Source organism: Suncus etruscus, chromosome 10 (genome assembly GCF_024139225.1).
Source record: "Suncus etruscus isolate mSunEtr1 chromosome 10, mSunEtr1.pri.cur, whole genome shotgun sequence".
Lineage (NCBI taxonomy): Eukaryota > Metazoa > Chordata > Mammalia > Eulipotyphla > Soricidae > Suncus > Suncus etruscus.
Genome location: NC_064857.1, coordinates 109,037,825 through 109,057,646, shown reverse-complemented (window position 1 = coordinate 109,057,646; position 19,822 = coordinate 109,037,825). Strand labels below are relative to the sequence as shown.

The following is a 19,822-nucleotide window of genomic DNA, read 5'->3' as shown; positions in this document are numbered from 1 at the left end:
TGTCAAGGGGCCATGTTAATCTACTCTATAGAGTTCCCATTCTAATATATGTGCTGCTGAAGCAAGCAGCCAAGTTAAGTATTCAGAGCATATTCTCAGACTCATTTCTCCACCTATTGTTGGGTTACTCATAGATTGTACTTCTGTATTCCCAAAGATATAGTAATGAACTGAATATTTTTATCATCTTCTGTGAATTGTCTATACCTCTCTGAGAAAGAGGGGCAAAATAAAATCTCATAGAAAAGAACTCCTCCAGGAATTTAGATTGTTCTGCAATATCCTATAATTATGGCTGGACAAATGATCAGTTGAATGATGTTTTCCAGGCACAAAGGTGTGGAGAGTGACAGAGACAGCAGAGCAAGAGCAGGACAAGAAGCAGGAGCCTTAAGAATTAGGTTGTCATTTCTTGGCAAGCTGAAACCTGAAAGCAATCAGCAGAGATACAATTCTCTCCAGTTTGGTATCAAAATGTTCTCTAGGATGATGCCCAGGGAAACAGGATAAGCATCATACACACAGGTGTTTGGATATTTACTACTTATCTCCTAAGTCATAATTATAAAATATATTTGTAGTACTACTTATAGGAAGTGGAAGTCTGGATGTAAAATCAAAATTTGCCTCACCAAGGGAGATAAATCAGAAGCAATGATCTCCCCACTGTTGGCTTGTCCATTTTCAATTTACAGTTATTTTAAGAATTTTTATAATATATAGGCATCTTTGTAAACAATTTTTTTAAAATATCCATGTCCTGCTTTGTAAAAAGACTAGGTAATCCCTTTGTAATAAATGTATATGCGACCAGTAAACACAAACAATAAACAGAAAAGTCATTCTTTTTTTTTTACACTCAGCACTGTACGTTCCTCATTTTTAAAAGATCACCAGGATTCTTACTGAAGACAAACTGAAATAAAATGGGTTGTAGAAATATCAGGTATCTTGTTTGTAATATGGCATTTATTTTACAAATAAGTCAAACGGTAAGAAACTAAAGTTATGTCCTCACATGGAGATCTTAGCGTCCACTCACATGTTACCCTCAAAGACGGTTCTTCCATGAGTCTTTACGCCATCTTCCATGCCAAAGGCAAAAGGACCACTGTGGCTTGTGATGGCTTAAAAAGAAAAATTGAAGCCCAGCAAAAGTGCTGCAGAATGTGTCTCTGGAGTCTGAAGGGACTGATTTGCAGGCTCAGAGCAATGCCTGGCTTCACCATGAGGGGCGTCTTCACTGTGAAAAGCATTTATTTCACACTCTTTTCAGGTTTGCTCCCTTCTGGGCACTCCTTGTTTTGATGCTTTTCTTGGGGGTGGCTGGTCTAGGAGCAGGAGGCTTTCCTTTCGGTTTCGGGGGATGACTACGACTGGTGCGCACCGTTGTTTGCTTCTTTTCCTGAAATGTCTGTTGTTGTTCACGAAGCCTTTCCTCCCACTGCTGTGAGGTAAACAAATCAAATCAAATCCACTCCCTCCCTTTATGGTATTAAGTGACTACTAGGAAAAAAAATGAAATTTCTCGTCATGACAATTACAATAATTAATCTATGTTATTTAGCAAGTACAAGATGAGTTTGTAAGTGTGCAATATTTCATTGAAATTCACACCAGTCATTCTAGCTGAATAACACAGTCCTAAATCAAGAGACAAAGTTATTTATCCAAGGTTTTCTACATATGATGAACACTTTCTTCACATAAATGTTAGAGCTGGGATTCAGTACACCAAACTGATTCCAATCTTCAAGACCCCAGGTCATGCATGTTTTCCTATAGGTCCCATAATAGAATTTTGCTACACCAACGAGTGCTTTGTAAAGAAGTTTCAACATGACTAAAAGCAGAAAATTTCCAGTCTCAATGGGAAGTCAGGGTTCACCTATTTTTTTCTATTCAAAGGGAGGCAGAAGTTCCATTCAAGCCTACAAATATACTAATTTAAGTGCTTGTTACCTAGAACTAAAGGCAAGATAAGCATGGGATAGCCATTTCCTTGACAGAAAAAATGTTTCTATTTACAATACAGATAGCTGCTATTTTGAAAATGTTTGCATATAAGGATCAAATAAAAAGCCATTTGAGTAGATAATTAATTTTATCAGAACACATGTGGTTCTAGTTTGCTAAGAATGTATTGTTTTGCTTAGTTTGGGGGCCACGCTTAGGGAGTTACTCGGCTCTGCACTCAGAAATTACTCCTGGTGGGCTCATGGAGCCATTTGGGTTGCTGGGGACTGAATATAGGTTGATGGCATACAAGGCAATGCAAAACATTGAGGCACTATAATTGGAAAGAAATACTGTCCATATAATCCTAGCACACAAGTCTAAACCAAGAAACATAGTCATTGATATTACATGGTAATATTTTCAAATTATTTAATACATTGAGATGTTTGTTGCTGAGGAAAATTGATCAAACAAATATGAATCTTGTAGGACTTCTTTTTCATTAATTTAAATCTTAGTTTTCAGATTCCTATAGAGGACTTGCCTTTGTATTGATACTTCTAATCTGTTGCAGTCTTAAAAATTAGAACCAATTCTGTTAGAATTTTCTATCAAGTAAGACAAAAATTATTCTGAGAGACTACATGAATAGTGCAGGTATTATGGAGTTGGCCTTGAATGTAGTCCATGTCAGTTTGATCTCCATGGATTCCTGAACCATACCAAGAGTTACCACTGAGTATCTCTGAGCATGTATGCTCTGCATGGCTAGAAATTGCCCTAAACCACATGCCTATACCCAAATAATAAACAAACAAGTAAAGTAACCCATGATGTACAGATATAATTATGATGTGCTATCCTGCTATTGAGAAATGCACTGTTAGAAGAAGCTGTTTCAAACTCACTTTTCCATGAGTTAATAGTAGTATATACTCTTCTGAGTAATGAATCATGAGTAATATATGAGTAAATAATGAGTAATATATGTTTGTTCATTAGAACACTGTAACCACAGGCAGTAGTAGAATTTTTTATAGATTTGAAACCAAATGCTCTTGATTATATCTAAATCTATTTTGAAAGAGGGGTTTCTTTAGAAATTTCAAACCATTGAACTAATTTCTTTCGATTTAATATGAATTTACATCTCTGGGAACACACGCACAAAAAAACTAGTTGAAATATCATTTCCACATGTTACTATAAAATTCATGTATTTGGCCACAACATACTTTTCTTATTCTGTTTTTGTTTGGGGGACACACCCAGCAGTTCTCCCAGTGTATTCCTGGCTCTGCACTCAGAAATTGCTCCTGGTGGTGCTTGAGACACCATATGAGATGTAGAGGATCTAACCTGGATCAGCTGTATGCCAGAAAAGCAATCTTCTTGCTGTTCTATGCCTGCAGCCTGATATTATTTATTTTGATCAAAGTCTTAAAGCTTATGCTAGATATAAGAAAAGTGTCTGTCATGTACAATGATGGCATAAATTTCATAGCTGGTCATTTGCACTATCACATGTAGATGTCTATTTAATATCGTGGGTATAAAGCATGGTAAAGTAGTTAACCATTGGTTAAAAACAATTAAGCATAATAAAATAAACAGAACTCAATTTTACCTTGAAATAATTACTAGACAAGTATTGTATGAAACTGAGTCCCCTTGGATGTTAAACATAGATTTATGATGAAGATTCCAGGTTAGAATAGGCTTCTTACTAACGACCTACTTTGAAGACATATGCCTGTCTATGCTTTAGATGCACTTCTTACTCTATTGTGAAGAATTTCAAATTCTCTTGAATTTCCTTATATCACTTCAACCCATATTCATAGCATTGCTAATTATACTTACTGTAGATCTTTTTCTAAGCTGATCTCTCCATTTTTCAACTAAACAATTTTCAAGGAGCATCATTCTGAAAAAGAAGTATTTTTTATTCTGAGTTTACAAAATGAAAACTTAGGACCAAATTCTTCAATATCACTTAATTCTGCAACCCACATAAATATCCTCCATTCATATTTCATTGATATTTTTATTCTTCCTTTAATCTATGTATATATTTTAATTATAGATTCTGTATTATGTTTATTTGTATCATGTAATTGAGTGTTTATATGAATAAAATAATTAAAATATAATCTTAATGACCACATAATGGAACAAATAAAGATTCATAGTATAATAATATACTGTACTATTCCTCTACTGCTTTACCATAATTATTTTGCTTAACAACTCATACGAATGCTCTACAAAAGATTCTTAGTTCCCATTCTTTTCTTAGACCTCATTTCTGAATGAAGTACTGAATCAAATAGTAGATAGTTTTGGGGGGCACACCTGGTGATGCTCAGGGGTTACTCCTGGCTATGCACTCAGAAATCGCTCCTAGCTTGGGGGACCACATGAGACACCGGGAGAACGAACACGGTCAGTCCTAAGCTAGCTCGCACAAGGCAGACATGCCTTACCACTTGCACCACCACTCTGGCCCCTCAAAAAGGAGATATTTTTTAAAAAAATTCTTAATTCAGAGATCATAACTGTTCTGTAAAGGGTTGGATTTCTATTTATTAAAACAATGAAGACTTAGAGCACCAGGTAGTCCAGGTGACATGGCCCCAGATTTGGTTCCTGGCTCTGCATATGGAGTCTACCAGGAGAAACCCTTGAGCACAGTGCTAGGAGTAATCCCTGAAAACTGCCAGGTGTTGCACCGAAACCTACAACAAAATACAAACAAAATGTAACAGCAGTAAGATTTAAAAAAAAAAAAAAAAGGAATCATGGGGAAGGAGAGATAGCATGGAGGTAAGGCGTTTTCTTTTCATTCAGAAGGACAGTGGTTCGAATGCAGGCATCCTAAATGGTCCCCTGTGCCTGCCAGGGATGATTTCTGAGCATACAGCCAGGAGTAATCCCTAAGCGCTGCCGGGTGGGACCCAGAAACCAAAAAAGAAAAAAAAAAGAAATCATATTTTATTTGGATTGTTGAGAAAATTAACTTTAGTGCTATTATCTGTATTTATTTTTATCTAACTTGTCCATTAGATTTATATGTAAATGTTTCTATAATGACATCTTAGCAGTTTAAGTACCAATTCACATTATACCGTTATAGAGGAAATTTATTATTCCTTTGTCATTTCAATTCCAAGCTTTCTTAATTTAAACTTGTCATCACCAATCTTTCCTTTGAACTTTACTCAGTATTCCTCAAGGCTTACTCCTAGCTTGGTGCTCAGGAGTCATTTTCTGGATTGTTTTTGGAGACCATATGTGGGTCCAGAGAGTTAACCTGAGTCAATTACCAGTCAAGTTTATCCCTGTGCTGTCTTTCTGGCCCCTATCTTTTTATTTTATTTGAGATATTTTATGTGTATATTGTTACGGAATCAAACAGATACACTGGCATTTACCTTGTACTTATATTAAATTTTAATTGAAAAATATGTTGCTGTTCAAATATCACATATTCATATTTAGTTATATGCTCTTTGCTTTTAAAAATACTCTTTTATCCACTTGAAATTATTTTGAGAATATTTTTTCAAACAAAAAGTTTGTTTTTTTGTTCCAATTGACTTGTGTGTAGCTCAGTTATTTTATGCAATAGTATCTGATTTAAGTAAGTTTCTTCTAATTTGTTTCTTTATTCATACAAAGAAACAACTACTACTCTTAGCACTCTACTCTTAGCACATACGGTTTGGTTGGAACCAGTGCAGCTCTGTTCATCTGATGCACAATTGTATATCTCATAAAGCAAAGTTCTTCTCTCTCTTGTTTCTCCAAATTTTCTTCATATGTATTTTCAGTTTATTCTTTTAAATAAGAAGTGGAATAATTTTGAAGAAATAAAGCCCAAATCATACAAAATATTTCTACTGAGGCTGATCTAAAAAGCAATGAGTGACATAAACGTTGTCAGTTCATTTATAGTCTATTTATCTATCCAAATAGAATTAGTTGACCAGTATTCCTAAAAGTGAGTCTATTACTGAAGCAGAAAAACCTCCATGCCCCACAAACATGATTTGTCACCCATTTAATATAAATTCATACAAATTTTAAAATATTCATAAAATATTTAAGACATTGGCAGACAACTTATTACCAAGAAAGAAAGAAAATAAGATAATAGAAGCAAAAAGAACACGATTGTAAGTATGATTTTATTCAATATGTTAAAAATTGTTGTTCTATATTTTAATTTTTAAGTTATTATTTAATTAAAGTGGTATCAAAATGCTCATTTGTGTTTTAGTTGCAAAAAACTTTTGGAGAAATAGTACTGAGCTGTATCAGGAAGAAACAGATGAGCCCATATGATAGAGATCAAGGAGCAACTTGCTGGGTTAGAAAAACAAGCAATCCTGGGGCTAGAGCTATAGTATAGCTGTAGGGCACTAGCAAACCTAGGTTAAATCCTGTCACCTCATATGGTTCCTCCAACCACCACCAAGAGTGATTCCGAAGTGCAAAGCCAAGAGTAATCCTTAAACACTGCTAGGTGTGGGTGTCCCTAAAAAAGGAAGCAATTTTATTGGAAATATTATGCAGCCAGTTTATATAAAATATAATATATCATTTTCTCCTAGAGATTGTAGAGTGTTTGGTCTTTATATTTATGATATATATGATTTAGTCTTATATATTTTATAGATAAAATATAAATTATTGTATATTTTATATATAAGAATATACCAAGAAAAGAGGTTGTGCGGTCATAAGCTTCAGAGTAGAAATATGTGTGTATGTGACAGGATAGATGTGTAGATTAGGCTTTATTAAATAAATATTATAAATAAATATGTAGATGTAATATCAAATCATCACCTTACTGATTTATAAGCTATTACATAATTTTCTTAATAAAATGTTTTAATAATAAAGCTTTTACATGAATTTAAAAATTTAGTTTTTGCCACATAAAAAATTTTATTTTGTCTCAAAGTAATGTAATTTGTTTATAAGTTCTTGAAATTCCCTTTTCCATTTGTTTTGTTCTGGGGCCATACCCAGCAGTGCTCAGGGCTTATTCCTGGACCTGAGTTCAGGGATCACTCCTGCTGGGTGGGAGGACCATATGCAGTGTTGAATCAGGATTGATCTAGGACTAGTAATGTGCAAGGCAAATTCCATAACCCCTGTACATCATGGAAAAATCTTTTTTTAAAGTTTGGGCCACTCCCAAAAGTACTCAGGGGTCATTCCTGCCTATGTTTGGGAAGCCAACCATAGTGTTGGGATGGAACCCAGGTCAACAGCAGACTGGGCAGGCGCCAGACTGCTATCCTCTACCAACTAAAGTGCATCTTTAAAGCTTCAATTTAAGGGTCCTGCGAGATAATGCAAGGAAAGACACTTGCTCTACATCTGGAGGACTTTAGTTTTATTCTTAGCACCTCATAGAGACAGACCATTGAGCACTGCCAGGAGTGATTCCAGAGCAGAAAAGCAGACATATGCTCTAAGCACTGCCAGGGATGACCTACAAACTGAAACTAAACTAAACAAAATAAATATACCATTGTATTATCTCATTTATAGATTAGAAATAGTTAAAATATATGATACCTCACAGAGAAATCTAGCAATTTTTTTTTATTATGGAGGAGAAGCACAACTAGCTGTGCTCAAAAACCACTCCTGGTGGACTCAAGAGACCATACAGGATGTTGAGCATTGAACTCAGGTGAGCTGAATGCAAAGAAAGTGCTTTAGCCATTATGCTATCTCTCTGATTCCAGCAAATCCGCTTTTTAACAGACTTTTAAGCCAGTCTTCAAAACTGTAACTTTGAGTGTGTCCATATGGAGTGGGAAATGTTTTCTATTCCTACATACCTACCTTGAACGCCACTCATAGCACATGATGAGCACATCTTGGTGGGGCAAGATGTGAGGACATTGGCAGGAAGAATTTGTAATGAGCGGGACTTGAGTTCGAGGAATGGGTGATGAGGATTTGAAAATCTCTTTCACATCCACCACTGTAGTTACTTCATTGCAGCCACTCCTCTGCACAGCTTTTATTTTGGCATGAATGACTGCAATTTAAACATTAGAGGAAGTGTCACTTAAGTCTTCAGAGAATAATAGGAATGGTCTATTCTGGCCAATGGCTAAACCTCTCTTAAAGAATCATCTCTGTAATTATGGCCATGTCCAAACTGACCAAATGCAGACAAATAGAGATCACACAATCACATGCTGAATGCAAGGCTTCTCATATTTTCAAATGGTCTACAGAGTTTTCAATCATGCTACAAGATGCAAGACAATTGAGAATCAAGCTTTATCTGGGTTTTGCCTTTGGTCAATAATGGCTCCTTCTTTAGAATAGAGAATAGAGAATTCCACAGATACTTCTCTCTCAGTCCTAAAATTCTCAGAGTTTCAATCTTTTGTTTCCCAAAACCATGTCAGGACATTTAGTTTTATAGTAGCGCAGTAACTGTTTCACTGATAGTAGGAGAGATAGTTCAAGTGACAGAGCACATTCATGGCATGGGCTAAGCCCTCGAGTCTCTGTGCACTGCATAACTCCTGACTGGACTCCACCCCAGCATGGCTCAGTACCCCCAGCACCAGGTGAGCAGAGCAGCAAGTGATTGCTTATATGAATAATAAACAAAGTAGAGTATGTGCTATCAACTTGCTTTAAATGTGGCCAACCTGGGTTCTAGCCCAAGTGTCCCATTTGGTTCCCTTATCACCACCACCCAGAGTAATTTCTGTGAGAAGACCTAGCAGCTATTGAGCAGCTCTAAATGTGACCAAAAACTAAATAAATAAATATAAATAAGCAAAAAAAAAAAAAAAACTTTGAATGTGACCAAAAACTGAGGAGGAGGCATAAGACTATAACTCAATAATAAAAATATTTGTCTTATATGTATGAGATCCTGCATTTGAACAACAGCACCATTAAAAAACATAAAAAATAGAAGACCTAAAAAAAACACAAAACAAAAAAAATAGCAGACCTTTTGGTCATTAAAGAAAGTACTAACTTTAAAGTAAGATGAAAGTTGAAATTTATATATTCTAGTCAGTCTTTCCTTGTGGCCAGGGAGTTTAATGTTCAACAATGTTCCATGATTTCTTGAAAATATGTATAACATTTTTGTAAACATAAATCTATATGGAAAAGTCCTAATACTTGGACTGATGAGCATCATATATCCAGCCAATGGGCCTCTTTCCCAGCCATCCCATAGTAAGTAACAAAGAATCTTTAGTGGATGTCCCTGGACTTCTCCCAAAGACAAGGAGGGTCACTGTGTCAAACTTCTCAGCTGATCCAAACTGCTATCTCACCTTACTTGACCTTTTCTGTACTGACCCTAAAAAGCATGTGGTCTTGCCATTGTTAGAGTGTTTGAGATCATTCAAATATTTACTTAGAAAAATTACTAAACCTTTTCCTTACTTTGTGACTTGCAAAGGTGGAACGGTTTTGTCATAGGACTTACCATAACTGTAATTTTTGCTCAGATATGTCGTCAGAGTTGGCTTTACTTTTTTACACTTGCACCGATCTAGAGAACACATAAAAGAGATTAGGAAAAGGCTCAGGAATCACTGGAGCAGGAAGTGGAGTGTTGAGGGAATGTCACTCACCTGGACTTAGACGTTTACAATCAAGGTCAAGAGGCCGTTCCTGAACCATCATGTCTGGCGTGATGTCTATCCACTTTACATCTGAAACACACACTGGGTCATGTTGGCACAGGCAGTGATCCACTCTGCTCATCCAACTAGAATAAAGGCCTGCCTACTCCACTCATGAACAATTCTGAAGACAGATTTGCCTGAAATAGCTGCTGTGTCTCATGTTGAGTGGGCAAGGAGAGAAAAAAAATCTGTGAGCTCTGTCACTGCTCACAAACTGATGTGAAAATATGTCCATTCCACTCTGCAGCTGCAAGGAAAGAGGAAATCGTGTGATGTGCTGCAATCTGGTTGGAACTGGAAGCTACCATGTTTAGTGAAGTAAGCAAGAAAGAGGACAAACACATGATGGTCTCACTTTTCTGAGCTATCTAGAATAAGTGAATGAGAAAATGTAATATAGTAAAGGTGAATACCTACATCATCCTTGACCCTAGAGGATAGGGAGGACAGAGAAGAAAACAGGGTGGGAAGGAAGTAGATGAAAAGGGGACTTAATAGGGGAACGGGGATAAGGGGCCTTGACTATACTTGTGATGTGGGAAAGTAGAATAACTGCATATCCAAATCACAGACTCATCAAAATGGAAAACAGGAGGTGGACTACAACCACAGAACTTTGAAATGTGCTATCGGGTGGCAGGAAGGGAATGGAGCTGGAGAGAGCATGGGGTCATTGGTGGAGGGAGGCAGACACTGCTGGTGGGATGGCTGTCAAAATATTGTAGCCTAAAACCCAGTCATCCTTACCTTTATAAATCACAGGTTTAAAAAAATTTTTTAGAAATATTTAAAAGAAAATACCCAATTCCAGCAGGCTAAAATATGCACCAACCTGGATAAATTCTATTACTCCCCACAAAAACCATCTAAAATGTTTATTTCCAATGCAACTGGATATTTTACATTAGTCAAAACAATTTAAATATAACCCCTCAAAATCCCCACATCACATTTTGCAGAAATAGATTTCCAAGTAAGCATGAACTTCCAACATTTATGTACTTTAAAGTATTTTTCTTCCTTCCTTCCTTCCTTCCTTCCTTCCTTCCTTCCTTCCTTCCTTCCTCCTTCCTTCCTTCATTCCTTTCTTTCCTTCCTTCCTTCCTTTCTTCTTTCTTCTTTCTTTCTTTCTTTCTTTCTTTCTTTCTTTCTTTCTTTCTTCTTTCTTTCTTTCTTTCTTTCTTTCTTTCTTTCTTTCTCTCTCTCTTTTCTTTCTTTCTTTCTTTCTTCTTTCTTTCTTTCTTTCTTTCTTTCTTTTCTTTCTTCTTTCTTTCTTCTTCTTTCTTTCTTTCTTTCTTTCTTTCTCTCTCTCTTTTCTTTCTTTCTTCTCTCTTTTCTTTTCTTCTCTCTCTTTTTCTTTCTTTCTTTCTGTCTTTCTCTCTTTCTTTCTTTCTCTTTCTTTATTTTTCTTTCTTTCTTTCTTTTTCTCTCTTTCTTTCTTTCTTCTTTTTCTCTTTCTTTCTTTCTTTCTCTTTCTTTCTTTCTTTCTTCTTTCTTTCCTCTTTATTTCTTTCTTTTTTCTTTCTTTTTCTTTCTTTCTTTCTCTTTCTTTCTTTCTTTCTTTCTTTCTGTGTTTCTTTCTTTCTTTCTTTCTTTCTTTCTTTCTTTCTTTCTTTCTATGGAACACTTCAGGAATTTGCGTGTCATCCTTGCGCAGGGGCCATGCTAATCTTCTCTGTATAGTTCCAATTTTAGTATATGTGCTGCCGAAGCGAGCACCAAAGGCCCCGTTTGTAGGCAGAACCCCCTCCCTACTTTCTGCCCACCCCCAAAAACACACATACTTTGCTTTTCTGCTCCTGACATTGCTGAAGGGAAAGCAAACTTTGCTGTAAAATCTTCCCACCCTTTCCCACTTTCTGCAACCCCGGAGTGTGCGCAAGGCGACTTGAGTACCCAGCAATGTAGTGCATGTGCGGACCCCCCACTGCCCCAGGATACGCCTCAGCATGTCACGTTGCTCCCCGACTCTCATCCCCGTTTGCGTTCTCCAGCCTCACCCTCTGGGAGTTCTGTGACGATGGCTTCAGGCGAGATGCACACCCCACGGTCGTAGACCGGCAGCTCGTCGCAGGCCAGGCTCTCGGGCCAGCTGTGGTTGTACACCTTCATGAGCGGCTCGCAGCCGTCCCGCGCGCGTTGGCACACCGACTTGCAGGGCTTGATGGGGTCGTGCAGGAATTCCAGGGTGCAGATGGGCGCGTACATGGCGCAGAGGAAGAAGCGCAGCACCGAGCTGCAGTTGGCGTCCACCAGCTCCTCGTACTGCTCGATGGCCAGCACGGCGTTCTCCTGCGTGCTGTGGTGCAGGTGATTGGGCATCCGCGTGATGTTCCAGGGCATCTGGCGACACATGGGGATGCGCACCGCCTCGCACGGGGCCCCGCGCACCCCCAGCGCCAGGCGCAACCCGGCGCACAGGGCCGCCAGCACTGGCACGAACATAACGGAATCTCCACGCGCGCACCCGGGACTGGGGAGCGGGGTTCGGAAGCCGAGTCTCCTCCCCGGGCAAGCGTTCTTGGGAGACCCGGACACGCTCTCTCTCCCCCCCGAAGTCTTGTCCCCAAGCAGTCCTGCTGGGCTGGGGGATCCGAAGTGGAGGCGGCTGGCTGGTCCCCACCACGCACTCAGCCTTCGGGGCGCAGCTCGGGGCGCTCACCAGGCAGCTTCGAGCGCAGCCAGCCACGGCCATTCTCGGACCCTATTTATCCCTCCTGACACCCTCCTGACGTGGCTCGGGGCGCTGCCCTGGCAAATGCAAGCGGCGCGGACTGCCCACCGGCCGCCCCACGCCGCGCCCTCTCTCTCTTGGTGCAGACAAGCTGACATCGCCTCCTCTGGGAGCAGGGCCCCGGGACGGGACGCACCCCCCCCCCCCCCGCAAGCAGCCCAGCACCTCTGCTCTGAAGTCTAGCCAGAGCCCTTACTTAGGACCCAGAGAAAAGAATCTCTGAATTGCACATGCAACAGGTAGGAAGAGAGGACTGCAAAGAGTAGTACGCAAAGCTGGAAATTTTTTATATATATAAATACAACTATTTATTCTTTTTTTCTCGAGAATTTTCACATTCTATTTAATTTTTATATCTTTATTTAAACACCATGATTACAAATATGATTGTAGTTGGGTTTCAGTCTTGTAAAGAAGACCCCCCTTCACCAGTGTAACGTTCCCATCACTAATGTCCCAAATCTCCCTCCTCTCCACCCCGCAAAGCTGGATTTTTCTTCTTCCTTCTAGCTTCCTCCCTAGACCAAAGGATGAAAGGGAGAGCTGCTCGGGGCTCCTTAATTCGAAAGCGTTTTGCTTCTGTCCACTAGGGGATAGGAGGTTCGCCTAGGGGTGATCTTGTGTGCTGTTGCAGATGCGACAACATTTGGGTTCCACGCGGGAGTGAAGGGCATCACAACTCTCCTGTTACTGTTATGGCTAGTAGAAAATAATTTGGACTCACGTTTTTCTGCAATGCCTTTTCTGTTCCAGGAATAGTATTGCCTGAAGACAAGTGTCTTCTATTTTATTCAGGTTTCTATTTCTTTTTAGCAAAATTCCCCTTTCTTTTCCCTAATTCCCTACTCCTCTCACCAGCATGAATCAAAGAAACCCAGAAGAAAACAGAGAAAACTTTGAGCACCAAGGTTTGAAAGCTTTCACCCCGTCTCCACCTAGTTTCAAGTGACTTTCAGTCACTTGTTGGTTTGTTTTTGATACACTCAGTAATAGTTCTTTATGAATTAAGAATCTGGATACCATGGGAAAAAAGAGTGGCTGTGTTTACTTTTCTCTTACGTTTTATTTTCTTAGAAATAAATAATAAAATGAAATGCTCACTCAGATATTCACAGGAAAAGAAGACTTTATTGTTGTACACCTATTTCAAGCAATATCTTCCTTAAGACATTTGAATATAAAAATATACTTTAAGTTGGAAATATGAATTTCAGATAATGTTTGTCCAGAGCTGAAATCAACAAAATTAGTTTAGTTCGGTCCTTGGATAAGAATGAGCATATATAAATAAATAATTATATTATAAATTAAATAACAACTAAAATAACAAATAAGCACAAGTGACATTTAACCAGTCTTGGTGCTAAGGACTAAGTTGCTCCTTCTTCCTCTCCAGGTCCTTCTTTGGATCTGGACCTATTAACATGAACTTGATACAGGTTTGTCCAAAGCTCAATTGGTGATAGCTGCTTTTCTATGCATCTTTATAATGTTTTCAGTTCTCTGGACTCCTCTATCAGTTCTTGTTCTTGCTCTCTACCTTCTTCCAGTGTTCCTGCAGAGTTATGGTTGACTTTGGGATTGAGTTGCCAATCACTCATGACAGAAAGTTCAGTACTGCTGGCTTCCTCTCATGAGATGACAGTCTCACCTGACACGTTCCCAACTCATAGTGACAGCTACATTGTTCTGAATGGCAGTGCCAGCCACTCTGGGTAGAGAACAGCTGTTTCACTCAACAACCATCTAGACACCGCTGGCTTTCCGATTCTCGTTCTGCTGACTCTCGGAATGTGGTTCTATTTGACCCTAGGTATCACTATTACCGTACTGTAGCCAGTTCAAATGCAACAAATCATGAACTGAATGGATTTCTCCTCATTCAGACTTGAACTCCTAGTGTCCCAACCCAAAACTTGTTTCTGTGAAATTCCTGTCTATAGTTACCAACTCTATTCCTCCCCCTTCATTCTACACTTCCAATTTTGCTCAGAATGTTGGCATTTCCTGTGGGAATTCTAACCACAGCAACCTCCTGTTCCTTCTCCCTCTTGTGTGTCTAGCTCATCAGACTCCATCCTGAGGGGGGCTTTCTAAGGCAGGTAACAGATGATGCTCTCACTTTAGAAAGCAGATGATGCCCTGCCTTCACTCGAAATTCATCCCTGGTTTCAAATTCCTTCATAGAGGGATCAATAAAAAATCTCTAAAATGTCTTTCATGTCCCTTAAGCAATCTAGCTTCTAATTATACCCATACTTAGACCCCATATAATATACATATTTTCTTTTTAAAACTTCATATGCTTAAAATTAGTTCATTTTCTTTTTGAGATGTTCATAAGTTTTCAATAGCATTCCTTATTTTATAGTTGCAGAATACTATAGTGCAATGGCCCAATGCTAGCCAGGGCTTTCAGGGCTGCATGCTGCAGAGGCCTAAGGCTGTCAAGACCTGGTATTGCAAGGCTCGCAGGACCCCATGGGGTCCAGCTGTTGGGTGGGGTCTCATGCCCACCCAGTCTGCCAACATGTAGTGACTGCCCACCCTGTACTGACAGAGAGAGATGTTGTGTATGTAAACATTTTATGGGATTATTATGTTACTGACCCTACCCTGATCTGTGATTGTGCCCTACCCTAGGGTGTGACCTGGCATTCTGCTCCCACCCTAGGGTGGTACCTGGGGCATAAAAGCAAGGGTCTGTGGAAGGTGAGGGGCTTCTTTCCTGGACTTATTCTTAGGCCTTTTGGCTTTGGCCTCTTCACGGAATAAAGAACTGTTTTCTTTGGAAGCCTGACTGCCTGTTGGCTTTCTTCCTGCCACTTTCACTTCAGAACGGCGGGCTGAACAGGGTAACAGACGCATGGTCAGAGCTGGAGGAGAAAGGCCTCATCCTCCATCCCTCCTTCAGTCAACCTTATCAGGGGCTGATTTGCAACAAGAGAAGAGAAGAAAACTAAGTATACTTTGTTTTCTTCCTGGTGTCTGAGGCCTGCTTTAGCTGCCCTGGGATTTCAAAGAGAGGGAGAGAGAATTAGATGGGAATTAACCAAAGGCTCAGATTTAAAGAAGAAAGAAAAGCAAATAGGTACAAAGCTGGCAGCATTTCTCAGATGCTTTATCTGTGCCCCCCTAGAGACAGTAGAACTGGTCACTACCCTGCCCCCTTCAATAATCCAGCTTTCTTTTTCTTTTATATCTGGCATGAAAAGGGAGGCATGTCCAGAATCAAGAATCATTGTAGTGGAGGTATCCAAGGGGAATGTTTAAGTCCAACTGCCATAGACTATACCACAATTTTGAATTTTGAGGGGAGTCATGAGCTATGCATGGCACACCAAAGACAGAAAATTATAAAGTCTTTGGTTATAAAATCATTGGTTAATTAACTCACTTTTAAATAAAGAATAACTTGGGGCCAGAGTGATACCACAGTGGTAGGGCGTTTGCCTTGCATGTGGCTTCCCAAGACGAACCTAGGTTCGATCCCTACTGTCCCATATGGTCCACACAAGCCAGGAATGATTTCTGAGCACATAGCCAGGATTAACCCCTGAGTATCACCGGGTGTGGCCCAAAACCAAAACCAAACAAAACCCTCACTTTTAAATAAAGAAGTACCTAAATAAAATATTTTAGTGCTGGAATAATGGAATGAAGATGTCATTTAAAATTTATTGAATTGCTATGTAACTGAGTTATTTAAAAATTTATTGAATTGCTATGATACTAGGTTAAAGATCATTGATGGTTGAGTTTCAGTCATTATAAACTTCCAATACCAGTTCTTTTGCCAGTGTTCATTTTTTGCCACCAATTTCTCCAGTTTCCCTCTTGTTTCTGCCCCATCCTGCCTGTGTGGCAAAGTATCATTGAATAGCATATAGTGTTATAGTATTCTGAAATCAGGAAAGCGCGCGCGTGTGTGTGTGTGTGTGTGTGTGTGTGTGTGTGTGTGTGTGTGTAAAGTTAAAATGGAAACTGTAATTTACAGAAAATGTAACCAAACTCATAGTTCTATAACTATATGCTTGGGGGAATAGTCAACTTCTCAAAATTAGAGTAAATATGGTACATATTTTGTAAAAGTCTGTTTTTTCTAAAATTAAAAACTCGGTGAATATTATAGTACCATCTTTATACTATGTGTAGTTAAGATACTTTCCCTATGTTTTCCTTTTGACCTTTTTTTGCTTGTTTTTGTTTTTGTTTTTGGGCCACACCAGGTGACACTCAGGGGTTACTCCTGGCTATGCGCTCAGAAATCATTCCTGGCTTGGGAGACCATGATCAAACTGCGGTTCATCCTAGGTTAGCACGTGCAAGGCAAACACCCTACCTCTTGTGCCACCACTCCACTCCCTCCTCCACCTTCTTAAATCCCTTCTCTTGTATTCCTTCTCCACTTATATCTCCACTTCCTTTTTTTCTATCTTGTAGTCCTTGGGGCTTACTCCTGATTCTGTGCTCAGGGGTCACTCCTGGAGGGTCTCAGGGGACCATATGGCAAGCCAGGAATCTGTTTGGAAACCACCCTGCGCTCTTCTCGGGGCTCACTCCTGGCTCTGAGGCTCATAAGGAATCACTCCTGGCAGTACTGAACCCAAGTTGGCTGCATGCAAGGCAAGAAGTACCCTCCCTGCGGTGCTATCTCTAGGGCCCCTAGTTCAAAATTCAAGAATTGAGGTTCTGTGATTCACAGAACTGCTCATAATGGCTTCAGGCCTCATCCTGTCAAATCTCCTACCCTCAATTTTTTTTTCTTTCAGTTTTTGGGCCACACCCGGTGGCACTCAGGGGTAAGTTACTCCTGGCTATGAGCTCAGAAATCGCTCCAGGTTCAGGAGACCATATGGGATGCCAGGGATAGAACCCAGGTCTGCCCTGTGTCAGCCACTTGCAAGGCCAACACCCTACCGCTGTGCTGTCTATCACTCTGACCTTCCACCCTCATTTTATTATTTGTTTGTTTGTTTGTTTATTTATTTATTTATAGAAAGAAGGTGGCATTTCTGATCTGGGGTGTCCAGCAAGTTGGGTTCAGCAGTCTTGCATTTACAGATCTTGACCTTGGCCCTTAGCATGGGATCATGGAACTCACTGAAAGCAGTAGAGAAACACACCCCCGCGTGCGCCCCGACCCCGCGCGTGTCCTTTAAGGCTCAGATGTCCTTGGGCAGCCGCCTTTCCCAGTTGCTGCAGAGAGCGGCTGCCAGTCCAGCGCGGGCACAGATCCAGCTCCGCGCGCCCCGTGCGCTCCCGTGCGCCCTGCGTCTGCGCACGCTCCGGCCTTCGCCTCCGGGATCAGCACAGCCTCGGACCCTGGGAGGTCCAGCTTTCGGGGTGCCACCAGAGGCCGCCCCCTGCAGTTCGCGATGGCCCGGAGCCGTGTGGCCCGCACCGCCCTGCTGCAATGCGGCCTCTGGGCCTGGGCGCTCGGGGTCCTGTGCGCCCTGGGGACCGTGGCACCGCAGGCCTGGGCCGGAGGGTCGCAGCGCGCCCCGAAGCCCTGCCGGGCCCCGGAGCAATGGGAAGGCCGCCAGGTGCTGTTCCAGCAGAGCAGCGGCCTCAACCGACGCGCGCGGCTCTCCTACGATGGGTTGCAGCGGCGCGTGCGGGTGCTGGAGGAGAGGAAGGCGCTGGTGCCCTGCAAGAGGTAGGCGCGGGCATTGGGGTTGCGGGGACACGCCCGGTGGCCTGCAAGCGCCCTCCGAGGGCCCAGCGCCCCGGTTCCCGCAGCTGGTTTGCAGGCCGCTGCGTCAGGCCTGGGGAGGTCCAGGGGCGTCTTTCAAGTCCAAGGTGCCTTCTGCTCCAAGATTGTTGTTGTTTACTCTCCAATGGGCAAATAACAACACGATAATAATAATAATAATAATAATAATAATAATAATAATAGTAATATGCGGAGTGGATTCAAATAGATCCTCACCCCTTGACCTCATCAAATTGTGACTAAGAATTGATTGACAACAGTTTTGGGGGCCATACAGACGATTCTCAGGGCTGACTACTTGGCTCTATGCGCGGGAATCATTCCTGGCGGTGCTCTGGGGACCCCATGAGAGCCTGGAGATTGAATCCAGGGTTGTCTCATGCAAGGTAAACATACTATCCACTGTACTAACACTCTGTCCCCCCCCCCCCATTTTTTTAGTCCAATCCCCCTTTCTCTGGGAGGAGTTTAGTGGACGGAGCACCCTGACAGTGCACAGGCCTTTCTCTTGGAGCTCAGGGGTCACTGCTAGCAAGACTTGGGACCTTATGTGGTGCTGGCAATGGAACCTCATAGGGATCAGCTGCATGCAAGACAATTGCCTTACCCTTTGTACTATCTCACCAGTACTAAAAGCAAGTTTTATTTGATCAGAAAGCATAAATGATCGGTGCTTTTTGAAAAATAAAACCGTCTCTGTGTGATTTTATTAGCCACATGTTGGTCCTTACTTGTTCTTGATGGCGGTACAATATTCCAAAGACTCCACTACTTTCTTTACACCTGCTCTGAGCACTCACCTTTTCACCTCTGCTTGACAGAGGACACTATCCCAAAAATTCACATTACTTTGGCCTGACTTCTGCTTGGGGATTCCTCATGGTCTCTTTCCTCAACCATCTGTCCTCTGGGTGCTCTTCTCAGGGATTCCATATATAACTGTCTCGATAGGACCTTGGAAGGTGTCAAAATCCCAAGAGGCAATTCAGTCTGTACTGAATCTGGCTAAAATTGCTCCTGAAAGCACCGATTAAAATATTAGGAATGCTGAAGAAACTACCGAAGTGATAGAGCTTTTCAAAACAGTGTATTCAAGAATGTAAGATAATTTGTGACCAGAAGTACAATGCCAGTGCTGTGAAGGCCAGAACAACCTAATCATCATGGGACTCTGAAAAGCTCCATGAACCCTTTCAAAAACATGAATTTTTTTGGTTTAATTTTAAAACGTCAAATAGTGATAGTAACAATTAGTAACAATAAATTGAGCAGATGTGGACGTGAGAATGTTACATATATAATTTAATGTAGATCTCACAAGAACTTGACAAGTGTGGGTTTTGTAATTTCTGTTCTGCAGAAAACACAGGGAGTTGAATATTAAACAACTTTTTTAAGATCACACTACTAAGTTGATTTTATAATAGGTATAATGTTCATTCATTCATTCATTCATCCCAAAAAGGCATTTTTTTCAAATGTCAAGAATATGTTTTAACAGAATGGTTTTGGGAATTTAAAGAGAACATAGCTGGAATCATAAAGTTTCCATACAGTGAGATGAAAGATGACTTGAATGTAGCGAGAGCACCTCAAATGTGCTCCTAATCCAGTTACCCTAGAGAACATGAATCAAACCTGTCTATGAACTTACTCATAGAGGTGTAGAGAGAAACTTTGTCCAAGGAAATTATTCCAGGTCAGGATGTGTATGTC

General features: G+C 40.7%; 2 protein-coding genes and 1 non-coding gene across 3 annotated transcripts in view; 1 reads left to right on the top strand and 2 right to left on the bottom strand.

Annotated features, from left to right (window-relative positions):
• Positions 1-1,261: 1,261 nt before the first annotated feature.
• SFRP4 (secreted frizzled related protein 4) lies at positions 1,262-12,105 on the bottom strand. Its single transcript, XM_049781888.1, has 6 exons — positions 11,657-12,105; positions 9,603-9,683; positions 9,455-9,520; positions 7,828-8,026; positions 3,823-3,886; positions 1,262-1,447 (listed from the first exon to the last, which is right to left on the bottom strand). The coding sequence occupies exons 1-6, from the start codon at positions 12,099-12,101 to the stop codon at positions 1,262-1,264; spliced, it is 1,041 nt and encodes a 346-aa protein (XP_049637845.1). The 5' UTR covers positions 12,102-12,105.
• Positions 11,269-11,375, bottom strand: LOC126021561 (U6 spliceosomal RNA). Its single transcript, XR_007500066.1, has one exon. It is a non-coding gene; the product is annotated as a U6 spliceosomal RNA (small nuclear RNA).
• Positions 12,106-17,581: 5,476 nt separating the features above from the next.
• EPDR1 (ependymin related 1) overlaps positions 17,582-19,822 on the top strand; it is a 50,316-nt gene continuing 48,075 nt past the window's right edge. The window contains exon 1 of the mRNA XM_049781894.1: positions 17,582-18,049. Coding sequence (XP_049637851.1) covers positions 17,769-18,049 — 281 coding nt within the window. The 5' untranslated portion in view covers positions 17,582-17,768. The remainder of the gene's footprint in view (positions 18,050-19,822) is intronic.

What these genes read in the sequence shown, in the direction of transcription:
- SFRP4 (XM_049781888.1), bottom strand. Translation starts at nt 12,101, where the DNA reads ATGTTCGTGCCAGTGCTGGCGGCCCTGTGCGCCGGGTTGCGCCTGGCG. An exon ending in TGCTATGAGTGGCGTTCAAG is followed by an intron (nt 3,887 to 7,827) that starts GTAGGTATGTAG and finishes CTTCTTTTTCAG; the next exon opens with AATGATGCTCCTTGAAAATT. An exon ending in AGCTTAGAAAAAGATCTACA is followed by an intron (nt 1,448 to 3,822) that starts GTAAGTATAATT and finishes TTTACCTCACAG; the next exon opens with CAGTGGGAGGAAAGGCTTCG.